The 23,233-nt window shown below is 35.6% G+C and overlaps 1 protein-coding gene across 2 annotated transcripts; it reads right to left on the bottom strand.

The window, feature by feature from the left end:
* Nucleotides 1-1,676: 1,676 nt before the first annotated feature.
* Nucleotides 1,677-18,900, bottom strand: LOC147389147 (uncharacterized). Of its 2 annotated transcripts, none has more exons than XM_086417689.1 (7): nt 18,617-18,899; nt 18,315-18,519; nt 17,118-17,319; nt 12,847-13,040; nt 5,144-5,297; nt 3,794-3,958; nt 1,677-2,432 (listed from the first exon to the last, which is right to left on the bottom strand). In XM_086417689.1, the coding sequence occupies exons 1-7, from the start codon at nt 18,783-18,785 to the stop codon at nt 1,971-1,973; spliced, it is 1,551 nt and encodes a 516-aa protein (XP_086273815.1). In that variant the 5' UTR covers nt 18,786-18,899; the 3' UTR covers nt 1,677-1,970. The 2 variants fall into 2 exon arrangements, with proteins under 2 accessions (XP_086273815.1, XP_086273816.1); XM_086417690.1 differs by lacking the exon at nt 1,677-2,432 and adding an exon at nt 3,076-3,715 and having other exon boundaries at nt 18,617-18,900.
* Between the last annotated feature and the right edge of the window lie 4,333 nt (nt 18,901-23,233).

The following is a 23,233-nucleotide window of genomic DNA, read 5'->3' as shown; positions in this document are numbered from 1 at the left end:
AGAAGGTATAACTATTAAAATCAATTTGAGTGAGTCATAAGTGATTAAATATTCGTATAGTGTTAAGAGGGCTAAAAACATAATTGATTCTATTGAGGGGTATTTTAGTCTTTTACCAAAATTCAAGATGGTTCTCAAACACAAGTCTAGTTTACAAGCACATGATACTACGTGAATCAAGACCCTACTATGTTTGGATTGAGAGAAAGGGGAGAAAAGAGAAACTCATTAAGAGAAGAGAAGAGAAGAGAGACTCAATTTCTCTCCACCATGTTCGGATTAAGAGAAAAGAAATTGGGATAGTTTTGAAATTTTAAAATGCCTTAAAAGAGATATAGGGGCAGAGTTGAAATTATAAAATATTTTAAAAGGTTCGTCTCCATTTCTCTCCACTTTTTGAGAGAGAAAACTCAACTTTTTTTCCTCCACTTAACAATCAAGCAAGAGAAATGAAGAGAATCTCATTTATTTCTCTTCTCTTCTCTCCATTTCTCTCAATCCGAACACATCGTAGTAAACTGGTTTTATGAAAAAATTTGATTATATTTTTTTCAGTTTGGGCCAACATGTTGTGGACCAATTTTGGTGATTTTTTCAAATGTCTATCATAAAAAATGATAGGTACATAATGATATGTTGTTATTGTGGCATCTGCTAATTCAATATTTAATCTTTAATAGGAAAAAAACGATTTTTTTAAAAATCTAAATAAATATTTATCAATCAATGCCAAACTTGTTTGGAAATATTTAACTTGGCTTACTCAGATTGAATTGAAAGGGAGTGGAAGTTTTATATCCTTGCATTTTTGGAATGCTTAACCTTAGAAAGTTATAATTTTCCAACTCTTCGTATATTATCCCCGATTTACAATATTGTCAACGAAAACCCCTGTTGCCGTCTTTCTGTATGTCTTAGTCTTGGACTGGACCATATGGTTTGATATTGCTGTTCTTTGAAGTGAGGATTTGACATTTATACATTGTTGTTCCAATTCTTCCCTTGGGATTTCCTTTTATGAAAGTTTTGTTCTATAAATTGAACATTGTAGGTTTTTAATTAAATGGATTTGGCATTGCATTGGATAGAAAGATTCAAGTGCCAAACCTCAACGCACATTCCAACACTCTTTCTATTCCCTCATTTCTATCATAGATTCGCTTCTTAGCATTTCTGAGAACTAAGGATGAAACCGCTACGAAAACTCTTACAAGCTTGGTAAAAAAAGGAAAATTGAGTAGCACAAGAAGAAAGGCTTTTTTAGGTCTACAAACTTCGCCCATGTGCCAAATAGGTTGGGTATGGCAGTACACACAACAAGAATATTTCAGAAAGAAAAAAAAAAAAAACCTAAAGAAAGAAGAGATGATTCGGAACTATTTAAAAGTGATTTTGAATTATTCAAAAACAGTCCATGATTTATTTGGCCATGACTAAAATTATACGAATTAAAATTGAAATCTTCGAAATGGATGGCCAAATGCTTCATGAGGACCATCAAAATATTGTGAGTGGTAAAGCTTGAATGTGCCAACTTACTTAGTTGTTGAAGTCTGCTAGTGTATACATACCTGAGTATTGGATATCAGGAACAATGACCATGTCTTGAGTCCTCAGTAAGCCAACGATGATTGCGGATTTTCCTCCCATTGTCTCCCTTCCCCAAATCAATATTTGATTGTTAAAATGTTCGAAAATAGTCATTTAACAAACTTAACAGTATAATTCATAAATCATATAGTACAATCAAGTAAAATTGGCTTTATTTTTCTCTTCAGAGTGCAATAATACTACTAATCAATGATTTTTCTCCAAGCGTCTTCAAATGTAAATGAATTTAAGTTGGAAGTTTGATCAATTTTTAATCACGTATAATCACCTCGTTCACGCTAAATTCAATCATTCACAAATCTCCAAGAAATCTCTTTAAAAAATACTTAGCCTGTAATCTTGGATAAATTCCCATGTATTTATCTGCTCGAGTAAACCTGATTGTCCTCCAATGGTACAACTGGACTGGCATAAGGTGAATTCCAATCAGCATCGAAGATTTCCTGAAGTTGCAAGACAATGGCAGGATTGTACGTCCCAAAGCCCACACCTGATGTTGAATAGAAGTAATCCCATATGAGGTTACTGGTTCCAATGTGGGCCCGAACATTGCTAACTGCATACTTGCCGTGATTGACCCTAGTGTAAGCAGGGTAAACGTTCCCCGTATTTGTCCCGTTGAGTATTGCTGCTCCAGTCAGGTTGAATCCCGGTACCTTGTAGTACTTGATTTCCACTTTACCAGAACATTTGTTGTACTTCGAAGATGCACAAAGGACGTTGGAGTAGAGGAGGGACTTTAGGTATTGGTCCGTGTTGTTGATAAAATGTGCCCAATAGGCCACTAATATCTTGACCGTTGCATGCTTGGAGAAGACAACCTATTATTAAAGATAACCCGTTAGAACATGAAAACTTCTGATCGATATGTATACGATGGGTGGTGATTCTTGACTAGAGCGGTTGCAAATTGTAATATTACAATAAAAAAAAAAATGAGTAAAAAAGAGAGAGATTCTATTGCCACCCATTTTTGCTAACGCCAACCCAATTCATATGTAAATCACCAATTCATTAGCACACATCTTGGGGTGGCATTAGCAAAAGTTGGTGTGGCAATAGAAGCTCTCTTAAAAAATCTGTACTCCATTAAGCATTGGAGTGACATGGACCTAACCAATACACTAAAAGAACCTAGGCTTCAAAGGTGAGGAAAGTCAAGACCTTATCTTTTGGGGGTCATGACAGAGAAGTCAGTCTCAATGGTGCCTTAACCCAATACCATAAATGCGCTTCTTTTGCATCACTACAGTATGCCAATCATTCAACTGAGTTACCGTGCCTAAGATTGGTTATTGCAAAATTCCACTGACAATCTTAATATTCGAATTTAGAGTGATCTAGAGCTAAAACTTGAATAACTTAAAAGTACGGGGTTATGCTTAATGATGCTAAAAAATTTGATATAATTTTTTGGTTGTAACACATCCACGAGGTTAGATGGTTTGCAAGACTGTACAATCCTTATTCATACAAAAGGTATGTTTGTGGAGGAAATTGGATTATATAAATGACATTCAGGATAATCCCATGTCAGTCTTAAAAGTTCATAAAACATTATGCAATTTATATATTTAAACAAGAAAGCTGTCTCCCCCACTCCGCCTTTTGTCTCAATATTTATACCACCCATAAAGAGGGATTGAGATTTAATCTTGCCACAAATCTCAAGGAAAACTTTCAACTTTATCCTCTTCTACCCTTCTTTCCAAGAATACCCCTTTAACTTTATACATTGTCTTTCCTTTTCTCCCCCTTTTTCAATACTATCACTCCAACTTTATTGTCTTTCCTCTTCTACCCCCTTAACCCCAAAGAGGGCAAACTCTAGCTATAAAAATAGTCAAAGATGAAGTATTGTTCATTGCCAAGTTGGTGATTTCAATATGATAAACAAAATTTTCCCTTTCTCCATTATGTGGAGAAAATTTACAGATATCTCGAGGCCAATTGGTCCCAATATACACAGGGATTAGCCATCTTCCATTTCAACTGGATGCCCGACAAGGCAAGCATCAGTCCCTTTGTAGGCCTTGAAACAAGACTTGATATGGGTGATGAGTGCTCCACATGCATCTTGGGGTTAATCAACCAAGTGACAATACTAAAAAAGATCAACAGAAAAAGAAAATTGATGAGAAGCATCACCATATTTAACAATTAAATAAATTGAAACAAGTACCTCCGATATCGCAGATGAAAGGGATGACCAATACACTGTTGGTTTCATGTATTGAGATTGACCAAGCCAGTCCATGGTGCTAATTCTAACAGTTTGCCCAGACCCCACAGATTTAATTGTATCCACCCATGCTTGTTCATCTGCCTGGAACTTGCTAAATGACAGCTGCAGAATATACATTTTGGAAAAGAAAAAAAATTTATACAAGCGCAAGACTCATAACATAAAACTTGGTAGTCGTTTATGAACAAACTAGTAGTACACATGGTACATCATTTGAAGTGCCCCAGCAATGAGGACTACTCAGGAAAATCGAATGATCTTGCTAGTTTGATCCAGTGTTTTTAGAGGCCTGTGAGGCTTACACCTTGAGGCGCGCCTCAAGATGAGGCTCATTAAAAATGCCCTGAGGCATAAGGTTGAAACCTTAAAGCAGCTAAGGCTTGTGCCTCAAACCATGAGGCACCTTAAAGGCAAATGCCTCAATGTGAGGCATACACCTTTTAGCCGAGAAATACACCTCACGTTATTTTATTTTTTAAAATAATGCATTTCTTCCCCATTCTTCTTATTCTTTTCTTGCTGATTTACTTTTCTATTTCTTTTTTATTATCTAAGGAAGATTTTATAAATTTCTTTTTTTTACTTCTATTTCTTCTTTTTTTTTATACGTATAAAAAAAAAATTAATAGAGAAAGAAAAGCGAAAAGGAGGCTGAGATAGCCCCATACAAGGAAAAATGAACAAAAGCTGTCCCAAAAGCAACAAAAACTGAAAGCAAAGGAAAAAACTAATCGTCCCACTTATAGTAACTATTTCTTAGTTACCACTCAATATAATAGGAACACTTATAAATGAATTTGAATACAAAATAGTAATATATACAAAGAAAAACATTAAGTTAAGTATTTAGTATTATATAAATGAAGTTTGTGAAAAAATAATATTTAATTGTATCTTTGTAATAATAAAAATAATTAGTTATTATAGAGATTTTCAACTATTCAAATACAAAATATTTCGATTTTGCTAAAATATAATGTAATAATAGTTTATATTATTATTTATTGTTACGGATTAAAGCTTGAAATTTGATTGTGTATTGAAATTTATAAATACACAATGACTATCCTAATTTTTAATTTTCTAATATTATATTATTTATATAAAAATATCATGCATGTGAGGCTTACGCTTTACGCCTCGAGGCACTGGCCGACCAAGCACCTTGCCTCACGCCTTAGCATCTAAAAATATTGGTTTGATCCACAATATTTTAATCAGTTTACTTTGTGAAATTCAAAACCAAAAAGCATGTCAATGATCAAAATCTTACGCAATGCAATTTACCTCCGGAGGAGCAAAAGATAGATAGTTGGAGTGCTGCTGCAAGGTTGAATTACTGCATCCCGGAGTCTCAAATGGCATATGAAACATATAAGGGTCTGACAGTGTTGGATAACCTGCTACATGGGGAACCTTCACGCAACTAGGAAGTGGTGATCTGTCATAAAATGAATTTCTCGCTGTTAACTGAATATACAAAGTTGCAGGAAGAATTCTCCTTCTGCTTTGCTTGGTGTGTAAGCTAGGCTTGAACTCACAACCTCAAGATTGAAGCATTTCCCTAATAATTCAGATGATGAGGCTCAACCCACCATAATAAGGTTTACATCTCCATTTGGTATACATGTCAAATATTTCAGACTTGTTTGACTCGATAAGGATTTTAAACCTTGTTTATGATTCACCATTTCTACAAATTGACAAAATTTAAAATTGGAAAGAGACAATATTTTACAACACATAGAGGGGAGTCGCATGGTCCTCTTATTCAACTGGCAAATGAACTTGCACCCCAACCAAGTACCCATCACCTTTTTCCCCAACAGCTCTTGATCATCAAGGTTGGTTATAAAAAAAAACAGATTTCTGAGGTTATTGTAAGAAATTTTATAACATTCAAATCCATGCTTCCAAGTTTTGTGCCATCGTGGAATCTTTCAGCAGAACATTCTGGTTTTGGCAGAAACTGCAATGAAACATTGAATGTTTTGGAATGTCTCGGTCGAGACCGTTTTTTTATTTTTCTCTAGACCAAACATTGCATCAGGACAAGATTTTAGACCTTGTATGTCTTAGAAGAGAATGTTTAAGATTAGTATCATTGAAAAGATCTAGGTGAGAGCTTTCTAACAGTAATTTTTTTTATTGCAAAAAACACCTTACGGATTAGAAATTATTGCATTTCAAAAATCAAACAGAAAACAAAACTACTTTTGAGAGTGTGTTTGTGTGTGTGTGTGTGTGTGTGTGTGGGTAGGTGGGGGGAGGGGGGGAGTGGAGCGGAGCGGAGCGATGTGGGTTGACATGGTTGTTTGCATTCAAATATCTCTACTATTGTAAATTTAGGGAACTTTAGGGATGGCTACAATGGTGCCTCATAAATTTCAAAACTGACCTAAAGAATGGAATTATCATAAATTAATGGTAAAGAGCATGTTCAAAAAAATGGCTAAAGTGATAAACATCACATAATGGTATCCTTTTTTCATATATTATAGAGATGTGAGATATTCATCAATTCATTGGATAGATTTATGTTTATGAAAATGTTTTCTTTTAATATTTTATATCTATATATATGGGTAGTGTTTGGCAGCCAACATTAGGGAGCCAAAATTTGTCCTATATGACTTAAAGTTTTGATTTGGGTTGATTTTTTGTGAGGATGGTCTCTATGGTGAGGAGATCATCCTCACAAAAAATCATCCCAATCTGAAACTTCAAACCACATCAAAGTGGTTTACAAATTAATGGTCCACGATTCTAAACCACTTTTGATGGGGTTAGAAGTTTCAGATTGGGCTGATTTTTTGTGAGGATGATCTCCTCACCATAGAGTTCATCCTCACAAAAAATCAGCCCATTCCGAAACTCCTAAATCATATAGGACAAAGGTGTTGGCTGCCGAACAGGACCCTATATATAGGCTTGGGATATGTTGAATCCTAAGAATGACTCGTGAAAAAAAAAACACATGATCCCAACCCTTTAAACACAAAATCCAATGGCTGAGATTTATGAGTATCTTGATAACACAAATCTCGGAGATACTTATCCCTAGGATGAATCTCACCCCATTGGATTTTGCATTTAAAGGGTTGGGATCTCGTGTTTTTTTCATGAGTCATTCTTAGGAGTCAAGGGATCCTGACCCATATATCTATCAGTGAAAAAAACGATGGAGAGAAAAAGTATTTTATTTCATTAACCCTAATTAGGCTTTAAAGTGAAATTACAAAGACTAATAAATGGAAAAGACAAAAAAGGACAAAAGATTAAAAAATCTAATAAAACAGAATTATTCAACACTCCCCCTCAAGTTGGTGCATGGATATCAACAACGCCCAACTTGGACAAGACACCTTCAAAGGCGGTTTTACTAACACCTTTAGTAAGAATATCGGCGAGTTGCTGAGATGTCGGAACAAACGGAGTACAAATTTGTCCAGAAACAATCTTCTCTCTAATGAAATGTCGATCAACTTCGATATGTTTCGTTCTGTCATGCTGAACTGGATTTGCTGCTATGTTAATGGCTGATTTATTATCACAATATAGTGAAAAAGGAGCTGTTACGGGAAGACACAAGTCAGCTAATAAGGTCTTGAGCCACAACAACTCACACACTCCAAGTGCCATAGCTCTGTACTCTGACTCAGCACTGGATCGAGAAACCACATCCTGCTTTTTACTACGCCAAGTTACCAAGTTACCACCAACTTTAGTACAGTACCCCGAAGTAGATCGTCTATCATTCACTGACCCAGCATAATCGGCATCTGTCCACGCCTCAATGCGAAAATGACCATGATTACTAAACAAAATACCTCGACCAGGACATCCCTTAAGATATTTAAGAATACGATAGACAGCATTAAGATGAGATGTTCGAGGCGAGTGCATAAACTGACTTACGACACTAACAGCATAGGCAATGTCGGGGCGAGTCATAGACAAGTAGATCAATTTTCCCACAAGACGTTGATACTGGCCAATATCTGAAAGATACTCCCCCTCAGAATCAGCCAACCTGTGATTCTGCTCAATAGGAGTATCAACGGGACGAGAACCAAGCTGACCAGAGTCACGAAGTAAATCAAGGACATATTTACGTTGAGAGATAAATATACCACAGTTGGACCGTGCAACCTCAATACCCAAAAAATAGCGAAGATGGCCAAGGTCCTTAATCTCAAACTGACGGCCTAAGTAGGATTTAACCGCGGTAATGCCAGCACTATCATCTCCAGTAAGGACAATATCATCCACATAAACAATTAGAGCGACAGTTTTGCCCTTACAGTGCCGCAAGAAAAGAGTATGATCAGCAGAACTCTGATGGAAACCAAACTGATGCATTGCCCTCGTAAAGCGCTCAGACCATGCGCGGGGAGACTGCTTCAATCCATAGAGAGAACGACGAAGACGACAGACATGTGTAGGAGAAGCAGGTGTGAGAAAACCAGGAGGTTGGACCATATAGACTTCTTCTTGAAGATCACCATTGAGAAATGCATTCTTGACATCTAACTGAAAGAGAGGCCACCCTTTGATTGCGGCAATAGAAAAAAGAACTCGAATGGTGGTCATCTTGGCAACTGGAGCAAATGTCTCCTGATAATCAATCCCATAAGTTTGAGCATAGCCCTTTGCCACCAGACGGGCCTTATAACGAGCAATAGAGCCATCGGGATTATACTTAAGGGTGAAAACCCAACGACATCCCACAGCCTTCCTCCCAGTCGGAAGAGGAACAAGGTCCCAAGTATTAGTCTTTTCAAGAGCAGTCAACTCATCAATCATAGCAGCTCGCCACTCAGGATGGGCAATAGCATCTGCAACAGTATTAGAGGAGAAACAGCGGAAAAAGAAGCAAGAAAGCTCCGATAGGAGGGTGAGAGAGCAGAATCAGATATGTAATTAGAAATAGGATAAGTACAAGTGCGCTTACCCTTGCGAGTGGCAATAGGACGATCATCACAAGGAACAGTAGGAGGCGGAGCTGGAGGCGAGGAAGCGCGCTGGTCTGGCATAGAAGTGATGGTCGTATTGCGTGGTTGCCGAGAGTAAACCTGCAAAGACGGAGGTGACGAGCTGACAGGGGGTGGAGAAGGAGGAACAGGCATGGGAAGAGGAAATAATAAGGGAGAGTGATCATCAGTAGGAGAATATAGAGGAAACCACTCGGACTGAATATCAATTGACCCATTATAGTATGAGATATGCTCAAAGAAGGAAACATCCCGAGAGATGAAACGCCTTCGAGAAGGAGGATGATAACATCGATATCCTTTCTGGGTAGAGGAATAACCCAAAAAAATACATTTAACGGCTTTTGGGTCAAGTTTAGTACGAGTTTGGTCAAGAATTTGAACAAAGCAGACGCACCCAAACACACGTGGAGGAAGTGGAAACAAAGGGCAATCCGGATGGAGCTTAGAGAAAGGCGTGGCAAACTGAAGAACCCGGGAGGGAGTCCGATTAATAATATAAACAGCAGTAAGAACTGCATCGGCCCAATAGGATTGTGGCACGTTCATACCAATAGAGAGGGCGCGGGCTAACTCCAGAATATGACGATTTTTTCTTTCAGATCGACCATTTTGTTGAGGAGTCTTAATATTGGACATTTGGTGCTCAATGCCAGACTCTAAACAAAGTTTTAAAACCTCACTATAAGTGTACTCAGTACCATGATCAGAACGGAATGTCTTGATGGTACGACCAAACTGGGTATGAATCATAGCAAGAAATTGCTTGAAGATCCCATAAACTTCACTCTTGTGTTTCATAAGATAGACCCAAGTGATGCGACTGTGGTCATCGATAAACAAGACAAAATAACGAAAACCTAGAATGGATGTAACGGGGGAAGGACCCCACACATCAGAGTGAATTAGGTCAAACATAGCAGGTGCAATAGTGTTCATACTAATAGGATAATGAGAACGCACATGTTTAGCTAATTGACAAGTTTCACATGAAAAATCAAGTAAATTGTTATTATGAAATAAATCGGGAAACATGTGTTTCAAATATCCAAAAGAAATATGACCTAAGCGTAAGTGCCAACGCATTACAAGAGCCTTATTAGACTGACTATTATTACTACTACTAAGCTGAGAAATAGAATGAGTGCTAGGTGAACCGGGTGCATCCAAGATATACAAGCCATTCACTTCACGTCCAGTGCCAATCGTCTTCTTCGACCCCAGATCCTGAAAGACACAATGAGAGGGATAAAAAGTTACACTGCAATTCAAATTTTTGGTAATACTACTAACAGATATGAGATTAGTAGTAAGTTGAGGAACATGCAGTGTATTAGTTAAGGATAAAGAAGGTGTAACAGAAAAGTGACCTTGACCAGCTATAGAGGATAAAGAACCATCAGCAAGGCGAACCTTGCGATGACCAGAACAAACACTATAGGTTTGGAATAGGGAGGACGTACCGGTCATATTATCTGAGGCACCAGAATCAATAATCCATGGTGAGGAAATAGTGGAAACACTGTGTGCAGATGCAAAGGTACCTGAGTGAGCAAAAGTAGAGACTGGCTGAGATGAAGCCTCCATCTGATTGAAGAATTTCCTGAACTTGTCAAGTTCGGCTTGAGATAGAGATACCGAATCCGAAGAGGAGGTAGTAGCTGAAGGAAGTGCTAGATCAGTAGCCGGCTGAGAGACTACATGAGCTGAAGATCGTTGAGACTGTTGACGTTGCTGATTAGGACGCCCATGAAGCGCATAACAACGGGCTTTTACGTGCCCCAACTTTCCACAATGATCACACTTGTGTCGTTGACGTGTAGGCAGAGACCCACTGGGAGGCTGTGGAGAAGGTAGGCGAGCAAGCATGGCAGAGTGGTCTCCTGAAGAATGAGGTAGGGCAGCTGTGCGACGACTCTCATCAGCCAGTACATAAGAATACGCAGTCTGTAAGGACGAAAACGGATCCATACCCAATAAATGAACTCTCGCATACTCAAACTCATCCCGGAGACCGGCTAGAAACTGAAAGACTCGATTCTTATCCAGAATCGACGCATATAATCCCTCATCAGAAGGGTCCTTCCACGCATAGGACGAGGAATAGAAGGTTAACTCTTCCCATCGAGCACGTAGTTGTGATATGTATGTAGTGACTGAAGAGTCACCTTGAGAGAGGCGGGAAATCTCACGCTCCAAGTTAAAAATGCGGACATTGTTTTGACGTTGCGAGTAGATGCTCTTAGCGGAATCCCATATTTGTTTTGCTGTTGTGGAGAACATAAAACCTGTCGCAATATGTGGTTGCATAGATGTAACTAACCAAGAACGGACCATAGAATCATTAGCAAACCAGTTGGAGTAATTAGGGTCGGTCAATGCAGGTTGTTTGTCCATCCCTGTGAGGTAACCGATTTTTCCTTTTCCACCAATAAACATTTCAACCGATCTTGCCCAAAGAAGATAATTGGGACCATCTAATTTCACTGTAGTAATTTGAATGCCTGGAAAGTCGGTCGAATTAGAGGGAAGACCACCCGATCCATTACTATTACCAGTGATTGAGGAAGAAGATGCCTCGGAGGCCATCAAAGAGTAGATGGGCTTTGGTTTGAAGAGAGTTCAAAAAGAAACTGATCGCAGCACCCTAAAGGTGGCAATACACGATCGTAAGAGGCGTGGAAGATGATTAAATACTGTTGTAGGTGACCCGAATAACCATCAAACCAATAGTGGGACACCAAAGAGTGGTTCTGCCGTTGTCGTAGGCCTCAAATAGTGGTCCAGTGGCTGTCACGTGCCCCAGAACTTCCCAAACAGCAACTTGCTGTTGTTGTGCTCTACTAATAATGGACTGACAGCCAGAAAAAAAAATAGCAACTTTTGTTGCTACAGCCTCCCAAACAGCACTTGTTGTTGCTTGGCAGTCAAAAAAGAAAGAAAATAGCACTGTTGTTGCTACAGAACTTCCCAAACAGCACTTGCTGTTACCTGACAGCCAGAAAAAAATAGCAACTGTTGTTGCTACAGCCTCCTAAACAGCACCTGCTATTGCCTGGCAGCCAGAAAAAAGTAGCACTGTTGTTGCTACAGCCTCCTAAGCAGCACTGTTGTTGCTACAGTCTCCTAAACAGCATCTACTGTTGTCACAACCCAATAACCAACCAATAGCTTTTGCCGCAGCCCACCAGACATTCACCTACTGTTGCTACAACCCACTAAACAGCACCTGCTGTTGCTGTAGCACAATAATCAACCAACTGTTGTTGCTGCAAGGAGGAAAGGATGGGAGAGAGGGAGGAGATGATGGAACCTAGCTCTGATACCAAGTGAAAAAAACGATGGAGAGAAAAAGTATTTTATTTCATTAACCCTAATTAGGCTTTAAAGTGAAATTACAAAGACTAATAAATGGAAAAGACAAAAAAGGACAAAAGATTAAAAAATCTAATAAAACAGAATTATTCAACACTATCTTTATTTTCAAAGAAGAATTTTGAGTTTTATGTTGCTACAGTATTAGAAGGTGCCAACTTGCTAAGTTGGTTAAAGTATGTGAGGGTTGATACCATGACCTGGGTTCAAAAGCCACCTTCACCTACTAATTACTAACCACTAAGCTGCTTGCTTATCAAAAAACAAAAATGTTGTTGTAATTTTACATCAGAATTTTAGTGTATAAATGTGTTGGCACTTAAGGCTTCTTGAAGACGTCATGTCAGACAATTCGTATTCAGATCAGACACCAACATACATGCCAATGTACTTGTTAAGTAGGTTTTTCTTTTCCATGTACATCTCATTGTTGATTAAAAGGGTACATTTTTTCAACTTATATATACAGAATCTTATGGTTATTTATATGAACTAGTTTAATGCAGGGCCCAAACATTTAACAGTGACATATAACTTAAATAATTTTATAATTTTGTGGAGAGACAGAACTTCAATCTAAATGGTTCAAATATGTACTAGCAATCAACTCCAATATCATACCTGCATCTCTCTCTGGAATTGACAAAGTGTGACCAACATGGAACTTTTCTAGTAATCTGCCACTGTTGATCCCAAACTGTTTTTGTATACTCTGAAGAATTAAGCGATGCAAGTTTCCATAGGTTGTCATAGTAGACCTCTACTTTCTCTGCTATTTTTGGGCAATCAACAAGATATATGCCAAGTTCTTTCACCTAGAAACATTTGAAAACCATTCAAACCCCTTACAACCACTATATGGCTTGACTAACAAATAAAGATAGCATAGATAATTAAACAATACAAAAAGGCATTAACTGTGGGCACCCTGAAGTATTTAGACACGTTGGTTAAATTAAAAAGACCTCAATCGACTATAAATTAGGGTCAACTTCTTTGACGGTCAGTCAACGTTGTTGAATGATACCCTATGCATATCAACCACTCTGTGGTTTGTTGCTTTTATATAAAAATATGAACTTAAGCAATTGAAACATGAAACTTAGAAAGCTTACAAGTAAGAAATACACTGAAAAATGACTATGATCTTAAATAACACGAGCTCATAATTTCATAATGAACAACTTTCACATTTAGTAATGTTTGAGGGAATAGCTGGTTAAGTTTGGCTGTTAGTTAGCAAGGTTGAATGGCAATGAAGGGGGTGACCATAAAAACAATGAGTCCTACTAATTCAACAGGGAGTAATACTAAAGTGTGCAATAAAAGATAGTATTCCAGGAAAGTAAAAAAAAAAAAGAGAAACTCTAGAGTATAATAGAATTTCTGATGCGACCACAAAATGGGATGAACCTCCTTATTATGGTGCAAGGAGCATTGGATCACAGACTTCATGAACGCAACACTTATGCAATACATAAGAAGAGGAGAAAAATAATAAAACCTAACCTTGTCTTTTATTGGCATGATTGCAGCCTATAACTCTCTGAGCCAAGAAATGTTTGGATGCCCTAATTTTATAACAAATTATAGTGTCATTTAATTGGCATTCCAACAAGACCATTATTATGTAACTTGGAAATGAATTGAGAAAATTATAGCTAAAAATAAGAACAGGGTGCAGGTCAATAGCAATATTCTAATTTAATTTGTTAAACTTTCTTAAGGATTAAGAAGGAAGGGGGCCGGGGGGGAGGGGAAGCTTAGTGAAGCTTGGAGATTTAACTCAGATTTTAATAGTGTATTATGTTTAAATCAAAGAGTTGGAGCTTAGAAGATATTTGATTTTGGAAAGTAGTTTAAAACAAAATGATTTGAATCATTTAATGGAAAAAAAATAGGCACCCCATCCTATTTTAATTCAATGCTGAGTCGAATCATTGTGTTGGGCTAACACACGTCTATAGATTTCTCGGTGGTAGAAGCTTAAAGAAGCAGTAGTCGACTTGGAACTGGCTGAAATAGCTGAGGGAGATTTACCAAAGACACACAAACAGGATCAAGTTCCGGTTACTCAAGAAGAATGACTCATGGAAAAACACATGATCCCAACATGACATCCAACGTTTGAAATTTATCATCGGGATAACTATCTTCAAGATGTGTGTGTTATCAAGATACAAATTAATCTCAACTGTTGGATTTTGTTTCTAAACAGCTTGGATCATATGTTTTCTCATGAGTCACCAGAAACCAACCCATATATATCTACTAGTGGATGCCCGTGCCTACGCCACGTGTGTGACATGTGCACGTGTTCTTTACAAGTTGAATATTCCTCACATGTTGAAAATTTGATATAAAAATATATATTTGTCGGTCCTATCAAAAATTTTCAGTCAAAGTACGATTATGGGAAAATTCTTAGAATAAATTGAGATAGCAAAATTGCAATCATATCGAGATTAACAAATTAATTTTTGTTCGCATCATAAATTTAGCTTCAATGTCTCAAAATCATTTAAATTTTGCCAATAAATCTTAGTGCCTAAATAGTATAATAGATAATGTGGACCAAATTGCTAAAATCATTTAATTGAGTTGATTCAGTAATATAAGATTGTCAAATATGAATCTAAATTGAAACAAACACCAAAATGATTTGACTCAGTTTGAACATATTGTGTGATTACAACTTCTATTATTCAGATATTTGACAGAAAAAAAAATGAGATCATTTTTAAATCCAAATCAATTTGGAAGGAATTAAATGGAATTTTCAGCTACTTAGTATCTACTTTTAAGTTTCTAGACTTCATTGATTAACTTACTTTAGCTTTCTTTTTTCTTTTCTTCGAGCTCTTTGATTCTTTTAATGAATTTTTTTTCCATTAACAGCATGTCGCATAAGATCATCAAAAAACTCAGATTCAAAAATAAAAGAAATTATATTGATCCAAGGTGTTGTAAAATAGATTTTTTTTTTTGTTTTTTTTGAAATTTTTACAAAGTTGGCAATCCAATATCACAGCCCTACAGCTTTAATAAAAAAAACTCAAATTGAAATAAGAAAAAAAAAATTGGGGCTTCATCCAAGGTATGGAGGAATAACATATTTTTATTTATTGAAAAAAACGTTTTATAAAAATACCACAACAAAATATTCTTCCTTTACTTTTGATAATAATAATAATAATAAATAAAAAAAACAATGTAACAATTGCATTTTAGAAAAATTTCAAAAAGAAATCAAAGACCTAATTGAACCCATTTTAAAAAAAAAAATTCCTATTGGTTGTTCTTGAGTTATGTACTCCCGCTCCCATTACTATTCTATATTGCCAATCTATGCTAGGAATTTTATGTGCTTGCAAGGAAAAAAATTGAATAAGAAAGAGAAGAACCTCTTATAAACAAAAACTTCATAAATGGGGTGACAAATTGGGACTTTGGGTTTAGAAAAACTTTTAATGATTGGGAAGTGGATATTTTAGGGAGATTAGTTTGCTTGGTGGAGAATAGCTACTTTAAGAGATCCTTGGACGACAAGAGACTGTGGAGTGGTAATAGTGATGGGAAATTCACGGTAAAATCTTTGTATGCTGGTATTGCCCTAAGGAGTGCTTCGTCTTTCGCTCATTCTTTTGTCAATAGTGGTAATATCCCTCCTAAGATATTAGTCTTTCTGTAGATGGCGGCTCTGGGAAGACTCCCAACCATGGACCAGTTGAAGAGGTTTTATTTCTCCGAATCAACGCAGTATGTGTAGATCTCAGGCGGAAACGATAGACCATTTACTCATTCATTGCCAGGTGGCCCACCACATTTGGTCGCATTTCTTATCTTTATTCGGTTCAGTAGGTTGTTTTCCTTGCTCGGTTAAGCAGATGTTGGAATCTTGGCTGGCCTGGGGAAGCTTGTTTACGTCATCAAAACGGATTCTGTGGTTCTTGACCCCTTTTGCGATTTGTTGGGGACATTTGGTTAGAACGTAATGGGTGCATTTTTGAGGGAAAAGTATCTTCGTTCGATCGTTTGGTTTTATCGATCTTGGAGCTTCTTTTCATTTGGAGCAAACTTTATAAAGAATTTAAGGGAGTCTTCTTTGAAGATTTTGTTACGAGATGGGATAGGGTTTGTTCTTTGTTGTAATAGTTCTTTGTAGCATGTGTTGCGTTTTGCCTTTTCTTTTTTGTTGTTTTCTTTGTTTTGGGTAGGTCCCCTCAACCCCCCTCGCTCTCTTTGTTTATCAATAAATTCATCTTTATCAATCAAAAAAAAAAAAATTTGAGTTTTCATTTAGGATATAGTAATTCTTCTTTAGACTAGGAAGTGATTCCTGAAGATTGGGCATACTTAATACGCATAGCATGACGTTATGCCTTTGTGAGGTGTATGCTTCGTATTTGATTAGTACTACACTCATCAACCCTTGTCAGTAATCAGTATGTTCTCTTCACGTTAAAACGAGATTTTATTTTCAAATTACCTCCTCAGTCCATCAATTTCCCTACCACTTCATTTCATCCATGTTTCTTAGACACGATCTTGAAGGCTAACATCAAAGACATATTAGAACGACATTAACGATTGCAGATGAAACTAAAATGGTTATGACAAGTGATAAGAATGCATTCGATCTTCGTATGCCGGGTGAAAGGACTAAACAAGAAGGAAGCATCAAAGACTCAGATTAGTGTACTCAAATTAGTACATTAAGATGTACAACAGAAGTGGATTATTTAGGAAGAGTGTCCTTTGTATATCCAAATGTAACTGTGATCGACACTATGAATGTTAGATGAGGCTGGTTCAAGAGGACTGATGACCCTCAAGGTATAACCCACTCTTAATTAAACATATGTATGCTTTCTACTGCATTATCAAAATACCTGAGTGAGAGATTTCCAGTCATTGTTAGCAGATCCAATATAGATGTCCTTTTTATCTGATATCCAAACTTTTGCATGCACGATGCCAGATCCCCACCAATCACTAAGAAGTAAGGTGACATTCTCCACGTTTGGCCTTCCGGAAGCAAGGCTGGATGATTCTTCTGTGTAATCAGGATAAACCCCCGAGTGCTGTAAAATCCTTAAAAAAAAAACATTCGAGAACAAAGGGAGAAGACGATTTTAGCTGTGTGACTTAAAAGGATGGACTCAAAGAAAATAAAGCCAATAATAGAGGAAATAAAAGCTATAAGTCTCACGGATCTTAAATGCTAACAGGACATGGTAAAATATAAGTGAATAGAGTCCTAAACCACAGTATAACTTCCAAAAATCAATAAACCCATATTTTGTATTTAACCAAATCATTTTGCGGAGGCAAAGAAGGTTAACAATTACATGGCTTGATTGAAATCGACAAGAATCCATCAAAATCACAAATGCAAATAAACTTAAAATTCACATGACCCTCGACAGAATTTCCAAATCTTTCGATTGAATGGCATTGTAGACTGAAGTCTTCAAATCAAAAGGAATCATAATCATATAAAATACCTTAATTTGCATCATAAAACATATCCAGTCCTTGTAATATCAGTAACAACTCAAATTAAACTACAAACACAGCCAGAATTAGTCCCTTGAACTTTTAACTCTCTTAATAGTAGATGAAAACAAAAAAGTAATGCCAATTTGGTTTAACAAATAAACATAAGGGCCTGTTTTGAGATCCATTTTTCCACGAGAAAGATATGATTTTCCTGAAAGAGACTTGCAAAAGCCCTTTTTCAATGCAAACAAGATGATCCAATAAACCATAAACCGTGAAACATTAGCTAATAACTTAACAAGCAAATTCAATTATAAAATCTTAAGTTAAATAGAACCCCATTGAATATATATGAAAAATAAGACACATAAATTTGATATTGCAAAAAATAAATAAATAAACTAGCAATTTCAATATAAAATCCAATAAAAATGGAACCCTTTCTGATAAAAATATGAAAAATGAGATATACATACATAACCTAATTTTAACATTGTGAAAAAAATTAACCACCAAATTCAATTATAAAAATCTAATTAAAATGGAACCCATTTGAATAAGAACATGAAAAGTGAGAAATGTCTAACCTAATTTTAACATCTCGATCAGCTGCATTTTGTATGGCATTATAAACTTGGAAGCCATGTTTAGCTCCAAATCTCTCCATGTCGATTTTAGAATATCCATAGTCACCCGATTGAGGATTATTAGGCTGGGATAAGAGTTGCCAGTATTGTGCAATGATATCTAGTTTCTTCGTAGAGTTTCCGGCCAACCACCGGAAAACATCAGCTGATGTTCGTCAGATTCCGGCAAAGATTTCTTTCTTGGGTCAGACATAATAATAATAATAATAATAATAAAAGAAGAAAAAGATGTTAGTTATTACCAGTGGAGAGAACACCGTGGATGAGAGGGAGGTGGGGCATGTCTGTGGGGATGGATTGAACTAACCATGCTTTGCATTCAGGGGAAGATGTAACAACCACCACTGATGTGAAAAGTGAGAGATACAAAAGAAGAAGAATACAAGTAGTGGTGGTGTTCTTCTTCTTCATCACTCACTCACTCTCTCTCTCGAAACAGAATCTAATAAGTTGTGGAAGGAAGATTTAACAGAAAATTTTAAGGATGGGTTGGGATAAAGAAGGTCAACTTTGCCTTTTATTTTTATTTTTATATTACTGTTAGAAATATAAGAAGAGAAATAGGACGCCGTTTTTTTTTTTTTTCCTACGCCGCCGTACGCCCTATGACGTGTTGGCTCACAGTCGAACAAACGTTTGACATGAGACGCAAGGACATCAGGAAGAGATAGAGCTAACTTAGCTTCTCTTTTGCCATATTTATTTATATTTTTTAATTTTAAATCTTAAAAGGTCGTTGGGCACATATTGATTATCATTTTGACAATGCAACAAACACAGTATTTTAGATTTCATAAAAATATTCCCATTATAAATAAATAAATAAATAAATAAATAATATATTATTGTTCGAACTTCATCCAAAGTGTTGAAAATGGATGGCCATCGAACATCCAAATTTAAAAATAAAATTCAATAGTGATAAATAATTATTTATTTATTATTATTATTATTTTTTTAATTTATATAATTTTACCCTCAATAACTCCATTGCATTGGATCATGTTTTTTAATGTCATGAGATAATCAAATCATAAAATTTATTTTTTTCACTATGGATAGGAGAGAGAAAAGGGTGTCTGGGATGTGGGCCAAAAATGAATATTCCAAACGTATAACCTCATCTTTATTTAGGATATATGCTTATAATTCATCATTCATCAGAGTCCCGATCAGGGGTGTTAATAGGTCGATTTTGATTTGGTTCCTAAAGAACTTAGAACCATAATCATTATATTAGTTCGGTTCCGATTCTTGTTAGTTTCAAGTATGATATTACAATAAATAGAATTGAAATCGGAACTGTAAAAAGTCACGGGTACCCATTGATTTCGATTATCATGAATCAAATGACAAAAAAAATATTTCAAATCATTATAAAAAGAAATTTCTTTCTAAAAATTAACATATTATCAACAAAATTGTTAACTTAGTTATAATTTGTTATACTTAAAATACAAATTAATTATTTTATTCAAAAATAAAATTTTATATTTATTAAAAGTAATAATTTTTTAGAAGAGTAATTCATTTTAAGTTTCAATCAATAATTTATATGAAAAATATAAGAATTTTATATAACATGCATTTATTTTTTAAATAAAAATATCTTAAATCATCTGTATTATGGAAAGAAATGACAAAATAAATTGGTTCTGGGTACCAATTGGATAGAACCTAACGATTGCAGTGATCAGTTTGGTTCCATTTTAGACCCGGTTCTAATCGGTTCAAATAAAAAAGGTCCCGAAATTAGGGTATTCGGTTCTAGTTCTGATTTTGTTTTAGTTAAATGGGTACCCATTGACACCCCTAGTCCTGACTTTGAAGTAGCCAGGTCGCTTTGTTTTTTGGTCGTGCCCTTATTTTTATTGTTAATATTGGGGATAGTTCCTTGCATTTTCAAATTAATGACACGATCCCTTGACCTTGGTCTTTTCTGGACTAACAATAAAATACGTAATCCTAGCCCTCATCATCACCATTGTCATCATTGTTGTGGTCATCATCATCATCGTCCATCATCATCATTCATCGTCATCCTCCATCATCATCATTCATCGTCATCCTATTCAAGAGGTTGAAGATGGCTATTTTGAGAAGAAAAATAAAATGTGTTTAAATCACTTTTCATGTATCTATAAATAATATATAAAAAAAAAAGAAGGGAAAATTACTCAAAGATACTAAGTAGGCAAATTTCTTTTTAATTAGTCCCTGAATTATAATCCATTTAGTAAAACAGTTCTTTCTAATCAGTCCTGGACCTCACTCTCCACACTTTCACAATTGAAGTGTCAAATATGCTCTAACCATTCGAACTCACTATTTTTATAAAATAAAATAAAAAAAGAATTTTCAACATCTCAATCAAGTTTTGAAGACTCCATTCCAACGTAAGATTTGAGAAGGAAAATGAAATCATTTTCACGGATTTTTTCAAGCATTTTGAAGACCTGTAAAGAAAAAAGAGTTTTTTTTATTTTTTTTCAATTTTCTTACTTTATTTTTGGATGAAAATCAATTAAGGATGGTTCTTTTGGTTTGAAATCATCTAGACAAGTCATTATGTCAAAAAAAAAAAAACAAAAATTATGGGTAAACTGTACTTGAAGCTACAACCTCAAAGTTGTTTTGCAATGTGTCAAGCCAACTGAGCTATGATTTTAAGCCTCGTTACATAAAATTTTTAGTCAATATTTCCATCTATTGTAGTAAAAAAAAAAGCTCAAAAAAGAAAACGAATGGCTTTTACCAACGTCGAGTTCACCAATTTTTATTGTTGAGTTTGACACTTTTTTAAAATTGTCGAATTCAACAATAAAAAATGTTGAACTCAACAATAAAAAATGGTGAGCTCGGCAATAAAAATGTTGACCTTGACAATAAATAAAAATATGGTGAGCTCAACAATAACGAGGGAACATTAATTACAAAATTTATTAAATGAACTACTAAGCTACTACCCAAAACTTAGGGACTATGTGGAAAGAAATCCCTCCATCGAGGTACTTTAAGTAATTTTTCCTTAATAAAAAGTTGAAGTAAGTTGTATGATTTCAGTTTGAAAATGAAGGGACATCTTAAATATTTAGTAAAATATAGAGAAACCATGTAAAAGAGAGGGTTCTATCAAAATTTTGAAGTGAGATTCAAAGTTTTCACTAATTCATTGTTTTAAGGGAAGAAACTCACCCTACCAAAGCATGACACTCACCCAAATGAACTGGAAAATAAAAGAAAATTAATATGTTAATTAAATCTATTGTCTCTTTCCCCACCTTAACTGATACATAACATTGACAATTATATGAAATTCAATCTTAAATAAGTAGGGTTGTCAATGGATAGGTATCCGATTGGATAATGTTATATCCAGATTCGAATCTGAAAAAAAAAAAAATAGTGATATCCGAATTCGATCAGATATCACTAATTAATATTCAAATTCACATCCGAATGAATGATCAAATATCTAATTCGATTCGATTTGTGATATCCAATATTATTCGATTTGAATCCGATTGCAAAATGTATCAAAATCCCTCATCTTCAACTTGTTTCAAAAACTCTTATTATTTGCGCAAGTCCATTCATCTTAAATCCTCATTTTCAATTAGTATCAAGCAAACCCTCAAGAAAAATGTAATTTAAGGGAAAAATCAAGGGTTTTTGGGTTGAGATTGGAAGTGGGAAAGAGAAGAAGGGACGGAGCGAGATTTACCTGTGCCGGAGAGTACGTAGCCGTTTAGGCAGAGATGATACACATCACCCCTCTTTAGTAGAGATGTAACGGTGCATCCTTATGATTTACTTGTGAAAATTTATCATAAATTTGTCTCCTTCTTCAGAGTTACTTTTTTTTTTGCTTCATCTCATTGGTTTGGTTTGAGCCAGCAATGCAGAGTAGAGAAGAGGGTTTGATCGGGGTCTGTATATAAAGGACGAAAAGTGGAGAATATGCTTCGTCAAGAGTGAGAGAAAGAGAAAAAAAAAAGAGAAAGAGGGTTTGATCGGGTCGATATGCAAAGGAAGAAGCTTTGGAGAAAATAGCAGAAGTTTTGGAGAAGAGATAGAGCAAAATTGAGAGAGTGAAAGTAATGTTTTGTTTTTGAATTTTTTTTAAATCAAAAGTTTTAGAGGGATGAAGATTCAAATTTGCAATTATTTAGTTTCGATTGTGCTAACCAGCTGGAAAGTGTCTTTTAATGCAAGCGTAGATCGCCACCGTTCGTTTGTACAAGATCCAACGATTCAGTTATATATATATATATATATATATTATGTATAGGCATTCTAATTGGATATTATCAAATCGAATTTTGCAACATTCGAATTTGTATCCGAAACTCATTCAAATCCTAAAATAACATCCGAATCCGAATTTAATATTCGAAAATTTCAGATGATATCCAATTTTTAAGATTCGGATTTCAGCTATCCATTGATAGCACTATAAATAAGCATATAGTAGAGCACAAGAAGGATGCATTTGCTATACTTTGTGAAAGATCTTTAAGTAATTCAAAAATCCTATTTAGGATTTTACCACTATCAAGGTCACGTTGTCTCTGTAATACATTAAGTAAGATCAAAGGTAATGTGGTCATGTAAAAGAAGCAATAGAGGTGATTTTTGAAAAACCGCCACGAATCTCAATCTCTTTTGTCGCCAAAGCTTTCACAGTCTTCTTTTGAGTACAATTTTTTCATTTCCTCTCTCCCTCTGTTTCAGTCAGTCTCCCTCTTGCACTCTCTTGCTCTATCTCATTATCTCATCCTAACTCCCAATCCCTCCTTCTCACACTCTATTCGTCTCTGTTAGGGTTTTCATTTCTATAAGAGTTGTAGAAGCTCAAC

Source organism: Akebia trifoliata, chromosome 12 (genome assembly GCF_017979445.1).
Source record: "Akebia trifoliata isolate Shusen 1 chromosome 12, ASM1797944v1, whole genome shotgun sequence".
NCBI classification, from domain to species: domain Eukaryota; kingdom Viridiplantae; phylum Streptophyta; class Magnoliopsida; order Ranunculales; family Lardizabalaceae; genus Akebia; species Akebia trifoliata.
The sequence above is the reverse complement of the archived record's forward strand: the minus strand, read 5'-3'. Positions and strand labels throughout refer to the sequence as shown.